Genomic DNA, 12,208 nt, shown 5'->3' with positions numbered 1-12,208 from the left:
GCAACTGCTCACAAACGCTTTAGGGCAGACAGTTGTTTTGTTTTGTTACTACTAGCTGCCTTTGTACATGAGCATTCAGTATCTGGGTTAATTGAATGAATGAGTGCTCAGGGTGCAGAAGGCACAGCTGTGACCTCTGAGTGTGTGTGCATGCATGGAGATGTCCAATGTTGTGTGTGTACACATGTTGAGGTGTTCCCTGCTGTGGTCACATAACCATCACCGCCTGCTCCGTGCTTCAAAGAAAACAGATAACACACAGCACAGTAAGAGACAATTAAAAAAAAGCCCTACACGCTCTGGAAAGGGGAAACAGACTATTTTCATTTTGCTTTTCCTCGATGCATATTTACTGAGGGAACTGACCTTTGGTAGGCAGTGTTAGGGATATTTGGTGGTGGACTATATTAAGGCATGCATGTATAAAAATGACAAAGTGAGGATACAAGTAAAATATTTAAGACACTATGCACAAACTGTGTAATACAACACATTTTAAACAAACCATACTACATGCACACCTGTAGTTCTGTCTGTACTATCTGCATTATATGAAGACCATAATACGATAGCCGAGTTGCACAGATTGCTTGAAACCAAATGCAAATTTGGCCTTCAGAAGTATGTTGATTACCTTTTGATAGTTGCTGACAGCATGATTTTTTTTAATCAGGGTCTTGCTGATGTGCATGTATTAATTCCTGCATTAATGATGTTTTTCTAGGTCGAATGGATGATAACTCTAAGACACAGACTGTATGTAAAGAATGGCCATAACCACTGTGACATCGTCCACTGGTTTGTGGAAAACCATTCTGAAGCCATGCCGCCACCTTCTTGTTTTTTTTCCTTTCTGTTTTTAAACAGGGTTGGCCATTCAAAGGCTAGATCTCACAATGTAGTCACGCCCTGAATCACACTCTCCTTCATCATCTATTTCACTCTAAATGGAACCATACCTAAAGAATAAACATAATGATGAACTGAAGAAGACATGAAACTAGAGACTGACCTCATACTACATCAAGTGAGAAGTGAGATGATCTTATAGACTTTTATATTTTTGAGCCAGACTATTGAGGTTTTGTGGACATGTGATCACTAACCATGTGTTGTTAACTTGTGCTCCATTCTGGATGTGTAACATTCGCGGTGACTATGGAGAATCAAGTGAATAACACCCCAGTCACACAGACCTGGAGACCAACCAGGGACTGTGACTGCCAGGGAAAAACATGTATTTCCCAACTGGCTGGCAACCAGTTGGTAAAAACCTCCTTGTGATTGCTTTGGTCTGCTGCAGTCATTTGAATGGAACTGCTGAACTTGTGTACAAACACCATTTGGCTACTCTCCAAGCTGTAGTGAAACTGTGAAAAGACAAAAACTGATATTACAGACCATTTGCCTTCAAAGTAAAAGTGCACCTTTTATGCCTTAGCTGCAGCGCTGAGACAGAACTTTTACTTTGAAGGCAAACCTTCTCTATTTCTGGTTTGCGTCACACTTGTTCACATTTTACTACCGCTCGGCTAGCAGTTAATAAGTATTTGTAGACAAACATGGAAAAACTACAGGCAACAATGGCAATCTGCTAGCACGAAATTTAATCACAGCCAGTCAGGGAATACCAATGCCAACCAGTCAGGTTGGCACTGGTATTCTTTTAACAACCGGGTGGTATCACGTCCAATATGGTAGAAAACTCTTGAGCATGATTTCATGTGAAAAACCTCAATAGAAAGAGGAAGAATAAGAGTTACAGGCACTTCTATATTTACATACAGTCTATGCTCTCCAGTAATATGACATTAAAGATCATACTAGCTAGCCTTCATGTGTTACAGCAAATATTAAAGCCATAAAATTCAAAATAATTGTTCCACAAAAAAAGAAACCTTTAAGAAAGTTTAAAATAGGGGTGTCAAACTTGTTTTAAAAACTATTCCAGAAGTACTCAATAATAAATAAATAAAACTCAAAATTGGTGTCTTTTTCTTTCATTGCATTCTGAATCCCTGAGAAGTCTTAAGAAAAATAAGTGTAATTTCAAAAATACACCTCAGGTTTTCTACTTTATTAAGGAATAATCCTGAATAAAAACAAAGAAACACATCAGCATGGCTCTTTGGGTTTACACTGAAAATAAATTGGTAAAATAAACCAAAATGTAGTAACAGCTCATTAATTGGAAAACAGATTTTAAAAAAGAACATTTTACAGTATTTACAGTATAGTATAGTAAAATCTTATAGTACTTTTCTTTTATGTAATGGTTTAGTTATTACTTACTTTGATGTATGACAGGCCACGCTGATGTTTTTGTCAGTAAGAAGATTGTGAAACTGATGAAAATACACTTAAGAGTCAAATACTTATTGATATATACCCCCCGCCTTTGCAATTTTCACATTTTCCAAAACCATGTAGTGGGTCAGAAGGACCCTTTGGCAGCAAACGGGCTGCATGTTTGACACCCCTGTTTTAAACAGTCTAGTCTCATGCAATATTTGAAGCTAGTCTTACCAGATCCTCAATGATCTCCTTGACAGCAGCAACCACCAAGATGAAGAGCAGCGGCACCAGCGTGGTCCAGCGACCAGTGGGAGACACATCTGGGATTTGCTGAAAGTCACAAGAAGAGGAAAGCTTGGTGGCTTCTCTCTGAAAATGATTCTCAAAGGCAACACATGGCAGCACATAGGGCTGCTCGACTACGGAAAAGAGATTTTCACAATTATTTTGGCCAATACTGACATAATGACTATTTAACACAATTAGCTGTAGATACTGTAAAAATAGTGGTTTCACTAAACTTTTAAAAGAAGAAACTTACTTCCTTGAACTTAAATTCTAATTCAAATGAACAATATAAATACATATATAAATGTGAACTGTCTGGTGCAGAGTGACTTCTATGGGGAGGAAAAGTTTAAGTAAAGTGATGTACTGAAAGCCATAGAAAGAATTACTGCAAAACAGGAAAACCTCAACAATCATTTTAACTCAATTTGCTCATTTTTATAATCAGTGAAAGCCAAATTTGAAATTAAAAGCTGATCTAGTGCACAGCCCTACCACATACAGTGGCTAATATTCATTAAAAAGAAAAAAGGTCACCTTAAACTAACACAATTGGATGGATGGATGGATGGATGGATGGATGGTCATAATTTGCAAGTTTGTTATTGTTTCAGACTGGAAATGGTGTGACACTCTGCTGCTATTATTAACATTAGTGTCAAAGTTGGTGTTTTATTAATCTGGTTTATTGGCTCATTATTCACTACCTCAGAAGAAAGAAAATGCTAATTCTAAGTTCCATCCAGCACAAACTACTCTCTTAGTACCTTTATACTCTCATTACCTCTGAATCTTTAATTATTTTGGCTACCCAGTTCTTTCAAAATTAACAGTCAAACATCAGCATAATTAGAGCCAAGCCGGGGCCTCATGAGACAGTCCCTGTTACACTGCTAGAAGGAAACTTGAATGAAATAGATCGCTCGCCTCTCTCATCTGCATAGATATTTTATTCAAGGTCGCAGCATCGACAAGCCAGGTAACGAAGATTCACACTGGCTGCTGTTCAAAGCAGCTTCCCCAAGGTCACTGGATTGAGTCCTTTACCATCCTTAGAGCTCTCATTAACACGGGATAGTCTGTCAGCATGAATATCAGTGAGGACAGAAAATGAGTGCTGCTGAGCGTTCCTTAGATCCACTTTTTATATCTTTTCTGGTAAGCTTTGAACACCTGAAATATGGATTTCAGCTTCTTTGAATCATGTACTGATAATTGACCGTCGAGGGTTAAAATTCTCAAAAGGGATTAACATGGTCTTATACAGCAATCCACTACAAACTTCCTTTGAGCTGGAAACCCTTTGTTCTGCTAAATCAAAAGCAGTGCCAGTAATACTGAGATCTGTGGCTACTGTTGGGTTATACTCAAACCATGACCACAGCCGATGATGAGAAAGAAACTGAAACCCTTTGCCTATGAGAAGCTCATTTCTTTAACAAATTTAATGGCTGATGATGTTATCATCCCTATCCAATTTTCTAATGTGTCTCTTATTCACTATTTGTGTGGCTGTGCTGGCCAAGTCAAAGTACAACACAGTTTCTGTACTTTGTGTAGTAGCACAGTGCAGAGCCATCCAAGGCACAGTCCAGTCCCAGTATGTAGTATTACTGATCTCCATTCACAAACAGTGTGTACATGCAAATCTTGTGTTTAAACCTAAGAAAGCCTATGAAAATTTCACACACAAATTCTTGATTCATGAATATTTTTTACCTAAATTAGTTTGTACTAAGCAAACAAATTCAGAACCACCTCAGACTATGTGTACACAGAAACAATGAAGGCCAGGCCATCCTAGAAAATGTAAAGACGCATCTTTCAACTTGATATTAATCACTTATTTCTTTCTGAAATTCCTGAAATTATTTAGTTTCACCAATAAAAACACAGAACAGAAAAAAGTTTTAAATACTCAATACACAACACAGTGATCACATATCAATTTTAAATACTTAGCACAGGGTCCCATCACAACAGTGTTACATTTACGTTCTAAAGATGTTCCATTTGATGACCTAATATAACGTTCTCACGACTTTTATTTAATGTAGTGGTTACGTTAGTGAAACACATTTACATTTGTTCTGTAACGTTACTGCAATGTTGCAGAAAAGTCTGAGTGCGGTCCACAGAACAATGTTGTCACATCACCAGTTGGTAATGGTGCAAACTTATCAAGCATAAAGTTGGCATTACAGACTTGCATCTTCGTGCAGTTATTGGAAAAACATCAAAATTCCAATTATTGATGTTTTTCAAATAACTGCAGTGAGATTTTCTTCTTAGGCTAACAGACCTGGCACTCTCTTCATCTTTATTCATTTTTTCGAATCAACTACGATGTCAAATCATTTCTTTTTTTTGTTTTCCAAAATAAGACAGTCAGTGAGGGCTCCTCCTTAGATTTTTTCACTTATCCTGGAATTATCCTGTTCTTTTGCTTTAGCTGCAGTGCTTCTTTCACCTCCTCTTCTATGATTTAATATTTCCTACTATAGCGGGAAAAAAATGGGAGCACGGAAGTATGCAGACAGCGACAGTAGCACGTGCCCTATCGATTCTGAGTCACTACTATGCTGGTTAGCACATTTCAGGAATCTGATAATAATGCATGTGCACTTACTTTGTGTACTTCTGTAAGAACATTTCCATGCACACATTAGTGAACGAGGCCTATTGTGAGGAGCCTGTAGATAAATCTGTTTTCCCTTTTAAAGCAGACACATGCAGTATTACATGTATTATTCATTATCAGGATCTATATAAAGTCCTGTGTCTGAATGTGTGTGTGTGAGTGTGCCTATCTGTGTGCATATGAAATTACAGACATGACCGAGAGAAATGGAGTCTAGGTCATGGGATACACTTTAAAAAAAAATAGGGGGAAAAAAGTTCAAGCATGCATCAATGGAAACGAAGGGAAGTGATGAGATGAGCACTGATTTAATACTTCCGTCTGCCTGTTATCACTGTATTTCACTTAGTGTCACAGAAGCACAAAAACAATAAAAACACCACATCTTACCTGAAGGAGTGCAATGAAGAGAAAAAAGGCATTGGCTGCCCTCCTGAACTGTGAGTACAGGAATCGAGGGAGGAAGGTGAGGACATTATATTTTGCTGTGCTGAAGGCCGGACCGAGCAGAAAACAAGGCCGCGGGCAGAGGCAGCGAGCATGGAGACAAGAGAGAGAGAGAGAGAGAATAACAGGGTTAACTGCCAAAATCCAGCAACTTAGCCACAAACAAACAAACACAAAAAAATCCTTCCACCAACTCTTATTAGATCTTATTAGGTCCACAAATTTTCAGACACACTTTTGGACACACATTTTTTTGTAATTTTGCCACACCACCACAGTGGATTCAAAAATCAAACAATCAAGATATGACTGAAGTGGAAAGGCTAAAAGTAATAAGCTAAGCTAAAATCGTTTTAAATATGAGGATTGTCCTTTGTAGCCAATAACTGCCTGAAGTCTAGAAACCATAGACACAGACAAAGCTGTGGTTTTCTGGGTTGAGATCAAGTGATTGATTTGGCAATTGAAGAATATCCCCTTTTTTTTGCCTTGAGAAACTCTTGGGTTGCTATTGCTGGTAGCTTTGGCTCATCCATTTCCACCGTGGAGAGTCAGTCTGGTCAGTTTTGGAGCACTTGGCTGAATCTGAACAGTGAGTATAACCCCGTACACTTCAAAATCCATCCTGTTACTTCTACCAGTAGACACATCATCAATAAACACTAATTACCCAGTTCGACTGGCAGCCATACATGCCAATACAATGACACCGCTCCCACCATGTTTGATAGATGATGTGGTATGGTTTGGCTCATAAGCTGTTCCTTTCCTTCTCCGTTCTTTTTCTCTTCCAGTCATTCTGGTACAAGTTAATCTTGGTCTCTTTGGTAGCTAGATGTTATAAAGGGCTTTTTCTTAACCAAGGAAAATAATTTGGTGATCATGATCTTTCAGGCCTTTTGGTGTTGCTGAGCTAACCGGTGCATTCCTTCTTCTTTTTGTTTTTTAGAATGATTGTTGATTTGACAGATTTTGCTGTCTCTCTGATATGTTCATTTTGTTTTTGTTTTTCTGCCTAATGATGGCCTCCCGCACTTTGAACCTCAAACTGAAAATTCCAGTATAGAGCTACCAAATGCAAGTTCAACACTTGAAATGAAATGACATGAAATAAAGGCCTCACCTGGCTAAGAAAATCTTAATTGTCCAATTACTTTTGAGCCTCTGAAAACAGAGAACAATGTTCAAAATAGCTGTAATTACTAAACAGTTACTGCAATACTTTTGTTAAACCCCTTCAATAGTCTGTGCTTCATTCACATTGATTTTATGCTTTAAAATGCACTGTCGTGGTGTAGAGAGACAAAACTACAGAAAGTGTGTTGTGTTGAAATACTTATGGGCCTAAGTGTAACTTATTGTGAGACCACATATTTAGGTAACTATTTAGGTAACTTTTCATTAACCAGCTCCTTGCCTCTCAGCCCACCCATTCTACGAGGTCTTTCGCAATGCAAAAACTTGTCTGTGTTTGCAAGACTTATGATCAACAGAGCCCAGTGGACTCAGTGATTGTAATGAATAATTAGGAGGAGGACGTTTGCTGGCAGAGAGGTCATAAAGACCTCCTGGCAGATATGAGCCAAGTTGCCTGCACTGCAGTGGAGTTGGTGCTAGGCTGGTGGAGCCATCAGCAGCCCCACAGTCGGACCTCCAGCAGTCTGATTTACAGCTGTGTTAAAGGGCCAGTCAGAGCAGCCACTTTAGGAGAAGATCTATCCTGTTGATGTATGCCAAGCCACTGGCTGGGCTTTGTTTACTCACACGCACACCAAAGCCCTTAGATATACACATGCAGAATATCAGAGAGTACAGTACGGTGACTGAGCATATGCAGTACAACATCAATGATACCACTGTTTCCCTCCTGTTAGTGTGAATCATATACAACAAGCATATTTTCAGCAGTTTTACTTGCGGCACACCCAGAAGCACAGCAGTTACAGAAAAGTGGACAAGCTTTGAATTGGAGTACAAAGAAAAAAAAAAAACCTAACAAAAAAACAAACAATAACGGTCATCCTGCCAGCCTGGTACAGTGGATTTGTCTGGCAAAGCAAGAGAGCAACAGTAAGGCATTGTTCTGACAGCAGTACAGTGTGATACCAGCTTCATAGAGCAAGTCTTTCTTTCACTCGTCCTTGCTCTTACATTTCAACAAATTAGTTCAGTTTGTGTGAACCAAATTAAAATCTCTGGGTTTTGTTTGGGGGTTACAGAGCAATGCTTAAAGAAAAACTTGCATTCAAATTTGCATCTATAATACCACTTAGGAGATCCATTAAAAAACTTACACTCGTGATTCTGAGGCCAAAAAATGCCACCTTCCCAAAAACTGCTGTAAGAATATTATATAGTAATATTTATTATTCAACTTTAAATAATTCAATCTTTTAAACCTACTTCTGCCTGAAAAAAGTGTGAAATTTTGCTGCACACTGTGAATGGTAAAAAGTAGTGCCATCTGGTATACAAATATAACTGAAAATTGAAAGCCAGAAGTCCAAAATAAAATCTTAACATAAAAGAATGCATTAGTGTATTTTCAATGCAACATTTTTTTTTTCCTTATGATCAAATGTGTCAATCTTTGCATAGCTTAGCCATTTTAGGCTAATTTAAAGAACTGAAATGATAATTGTAAAAAAATAATTTAATTAATATCCTCTTGCAAATTTGAGCCAAAATTGCTTAAAAATAAAAAACAAAACGGCACAAAATGTTCCTACGATCTCCTAATGGATACTGAGAAATATTCAGGTGCTGAGTTACTAATAACAGTAAAAGTGTTTAATGATAAACTGTATGTGATAAAGTCTCATTCCTTGTAGGGAGGAACTCATCCTGTGTTTGGATCAGATATTGGTGACAATGAGCCAAGCTATGGGCCAATCTATTTAATTCAGTTCTGTGGTGCTCTGTGTTTACTCACCACACCACAGCAACAGCTAGATGGAGAGCTAACAGGAAGCTAAGAGAAAAGGAAGAACATTTTGGAGGCATTTCAAAGCTACCATTTTTTACATTACATTACATTTTTTTTTTAACTTAACCACAAACATTAGTCAAATGAGTTGATGCAACTGAAAAGTTCAGATTTATGAGACTTGGGCTTCTCACACAATCACTTTTACTCATTACGTAATGTGAAAAAAAAAATGAGTGAAAGAGGCTGGTTTTTTTTTGATGACCCATTTGGTAAGATAATGTGTTATTGATTAATATTATCTCACTTCACTTGCTTCCTGTCAGATTGCTAAATAGAAACTATCACGACTGTAAATGACAGCATCATGCAGCAGCTAAAGGCAACTATTAGTGTGAAATCTGAACTGAAAAAAGTTGGATTTGTGCATCTCTAATTCCTTATACCACAATAAACGAAAACAAAAAAAAGGGGTAAAATAATATCTATATATAGAAACAAAATTGAAACTAAGATTCTGCATTTTGCTAGACATGTACAAAAATAACTGATTTGTGGGTTTCATTTGACACTACAGTATATCATCGTCATTAGAGAAAGCTCAGTGCTGAACAACACAAAGTAAAAAGTCGGCCAACAAGCTGAGTGAGGCATGCAAATGCATGGAAGTAGAACGAGAATATTTTATGTGTCTCTTTGTGAGACTCAGGTTTAGAAAAAAAGAAAGACCGGGGTTTTTCCTGCACAGCATATGCTGCAGTGCCTACATCCTGATTTCCAGAATTTCTGTAATTTCTGGGTTTGTTTTTTTATACTAAAACTATACAACTGATAAGGTTTTCTTACCTAATTAAAAATGAGTAGATCATTTTACTAATTAATGACTAATTTATTAATTTTTTGGCCATCATACAAAGCCCATAACAATACCTTTACATTAATAAATGCCAGGTCCAGCGGATATCTAAGTGCTACAGTCTGAGCTCTGTTGCATCGTGCTCTCCCTGATTTATTTTCTTCAGTCAAACCTTCTGATCTCATGGGGGTAAACTGCAGAGCACATGCCTAATCTCTGGTTATCTCTGTAATCTGAATAACTTCCACAGACGTGAGATAACACATTTTAATGGATGATTATAGATCTTACATTTTGTTTCCTGCCAGTAAGCTAAGGATCAAGAAGATATGAGAGGAGCACTTCCTCCACTCACTCACAGATCAGACATTTCCACTGCCATATCATGCTGAAGCATGTCATTATGAAAGCTTGTCTTGGTTTGTCTAATCTTTGAATAAGACCTGTGCTAGTTAAAAGAAAAGTAGCCAGTTTTTCAACTATGGCTTTGACATTTATTTACATATATAATTATTTAAAGAGTGCCAAATAACAGTTGACTCAAGGAACTCTGTATAGCAAGATAAGATCATACAGTCTTAGAGAGAAAACGCCAACAATCAGATAATCCCCTATGACCAACACTAGGTGACAGTTGAAAGTAAAAATGCCATTTTCACAGGAAGAGACGTCTCCTCAGGGAGAGGCAGCCATCTCGCATGCCACTATTTCCTCACATCTAAACATTGCATGGTCTTAAGAATCTCGACTACTTTTCACCACTGCTTAGTTGGAAAACATCACAGACTTTATATGAAAAATGGATGTTGCTTTTGTATCTGAAAAGTGAAGCCAATAAGGAAGTGCCTGTATTCTCACTAATAAACAGCAGGGGGTGATTCTTCTGATTTAAAAAAAATGAGTTTGGTTTTATAAATGTCTATGGGAAAACCGTCCTCAACTCATTTGCTCTATGATCACTGCAAGCACTTTTTTGATAAGTTTATGGTCTGAATTGCTACAATAACAAAACTAAGCATTATACAATATCATGTTTAGTTTGTATATTCAGGTCCCCATTAGTGTACAGTAGGATGGTAAAGCAGGGTATGTTTCATGCAGGTATACCTTGTGACTGACAAGTGACTACCATGGCTGTCAATGTATGTTCTAAATTCAATTATAAAAAATTTTTAAAGAGATTTTTTAAAAATGAAAATCAGTATTTGATTTTTGAAAACAAACAAACAAACAGCACTACCAGGGGGTCTCTCTCTGGCCAGGCATGTGGGGAAGGATGGAGTTGAAGGCCTAATACATATTTGAATGGTTCAGTTGTACTTTTTTATCAAATATGATTTTTTTGGTAAATTTTTATATGAGTTAATGCCGCCATGTGGCTGTGTAATGTCCCACAGTTTCATAATCACTCCTTATTGCTGGTTATAAGAGGTAAGAGAGTGACTGCTAAAATCCTCAGCTTGTGGCTTTAAAAACACGACTTCTCAAACCAACAGGTGACAGCAAAGTGGCTACATCATTATTTATTCACAGCATATGGCAAATGCTCACACTGATTGATAATGCAGAATAAAACAATGGCAAACCTAAAGGATAGCCAGCAGATGATCAATGTCTCCTGCACCAAAACCACTGATGATTGCTATGATGAGCATATTTTGTTATTTTCAGCCATGATATGCTGCCAGGGAGCACAAACAGAAACGAGGTTAAACACCTGTTGACTTAAACCAGAGTGCCCAACTAAATGATGAACAGGCTGCAGCTCTGGATTCACCTCCTCAACGTCTGAATTCCAAGACGCCCTACAGCACCTTCCAAATAATAAGGCTCCAGGTCCAGATGGTTTTCCAGCTGAGTTTTATAAAGAATTTTGGTCTGAGCTAGCACCCATTTTTTTCAGAATGGTGACTCAGATTCAGAATGATCAAACACTATCTCCAAATATAAACTCTGCTAACATCAGCCTGCTTCTTAAACCAGGCAAAGACCCCACACTCCCATCCAGCTACCGCCCAAATCAAACTATTTATCAGGGGGAAAGCGTGATTTTTAGGACACTCGAGCCTAACATTAGCTGGCATAATGTTAGCTTATAACCAGCTGTTTTTGTTTAGCTGCCTCACTGTCAGCTATCCGGAGACAACAGGGTTGCATGTCTAATCTGCTGACAATAAGTAATTGTGACAATATCAGGAATAAATAAGCATCTTTATGCACATTTTCAGGTGTTAAGAGCCTTGACTTCAGTACAGGATGAGGCTTGAGGTGAAGAGGAAGAGGATGAGGTAGAAATGAGGGAGGAGCAGAAGACATAATGAGAAAGAGATGATGAAAATATACATGTACAAATGTTAAATGGTCATATATAGTTTGAAAGAACTATTTATGATCTTTAAATTAAAAGTAACTTATAAGGCGTAGTACATATGTAGCCAGTCTCTAGTTACATACATAAAAAGCAATTAAGCAGAACAGCAATGTCCATCTGTGCCACTGTATTCAAGATGCTGAGACAACAGGGCAGCGTCTACAAACCAGTGTCCGCTCCTATTCATTTTTAATGGATTAATTAATTTATGAGAACATATCCTTTTTTTTCTATTAAATAACCCCCAAAATTACTTACCATACCTTTAAAGGATGATCTTTCCACCTTTTCTCTAAAATGTGCATACTTTCTATCAATAGAAGAATGACTATAAGTACATTTCTATATGTAATTACATTTCAAAATACCCCGTTAGGATTTCTT

General features: G+C 37.6%; 1 protein-coding gene across 8 annotated transcripts in view; it reads right to left on the bottom strand.

Moving 5' to 3' along the window:
- Window positions 1-12,208, bottom strand: part of atp8a1 (ATPase phospholipid transporting 8A1) — a 116,292-nt gene that overhangs the window by 74,614 nt on the left and 29,470 nt on the right. For 7 of the 8 annotated variants that reach the window (XR_004020421.1, XR_004020422.1, XM_030738597.1 and 4 more), the window contains exons 3-4: window positions 5,615-5,714; window positions 2,527-2,625 (exon numbers count right to left, since the gene is read on the bottom strand). Coding sequence is in view for 5 of the 8 variants with exons in the window: in XM_030738597.1 (XP_030594457.1) it covers window positions 2,527-2,625; window positions 5,615-5,714 (199 nt within the window). In the remaining 3 variants the exon portion in view is untranslated. Of the gene's footprint in view, window positions 1-2,526; window positions 2,626-5,614; window positions 5,715-12,208 lie in introns of those variants that run through there. The other variant, XM_030738598.1, reaches the window with a different exon arrangement.

Source organism: Archocentrus centrarchus, chromosome 10 (assembly GCF_007364275.1).
Source record: "Archocentrus centrarchus isolate MPI-CPG fArcCen1 chromosome 10, fArcCen1, whole genome shotgun sequence".
In the NCBI taxonomy this organism is placed as follows: domain Eukaryota; kingdom Metazoa; phylum Chordata; class Actinopteri; order Cichliformes; family Cichlidae; genus Archocentrus; species Archocentrus centrarchus.
Note: the sequence above shows the minus strand (reverse complement) of the source record. Positions and strands in the feature narration are given on the sequence as shown.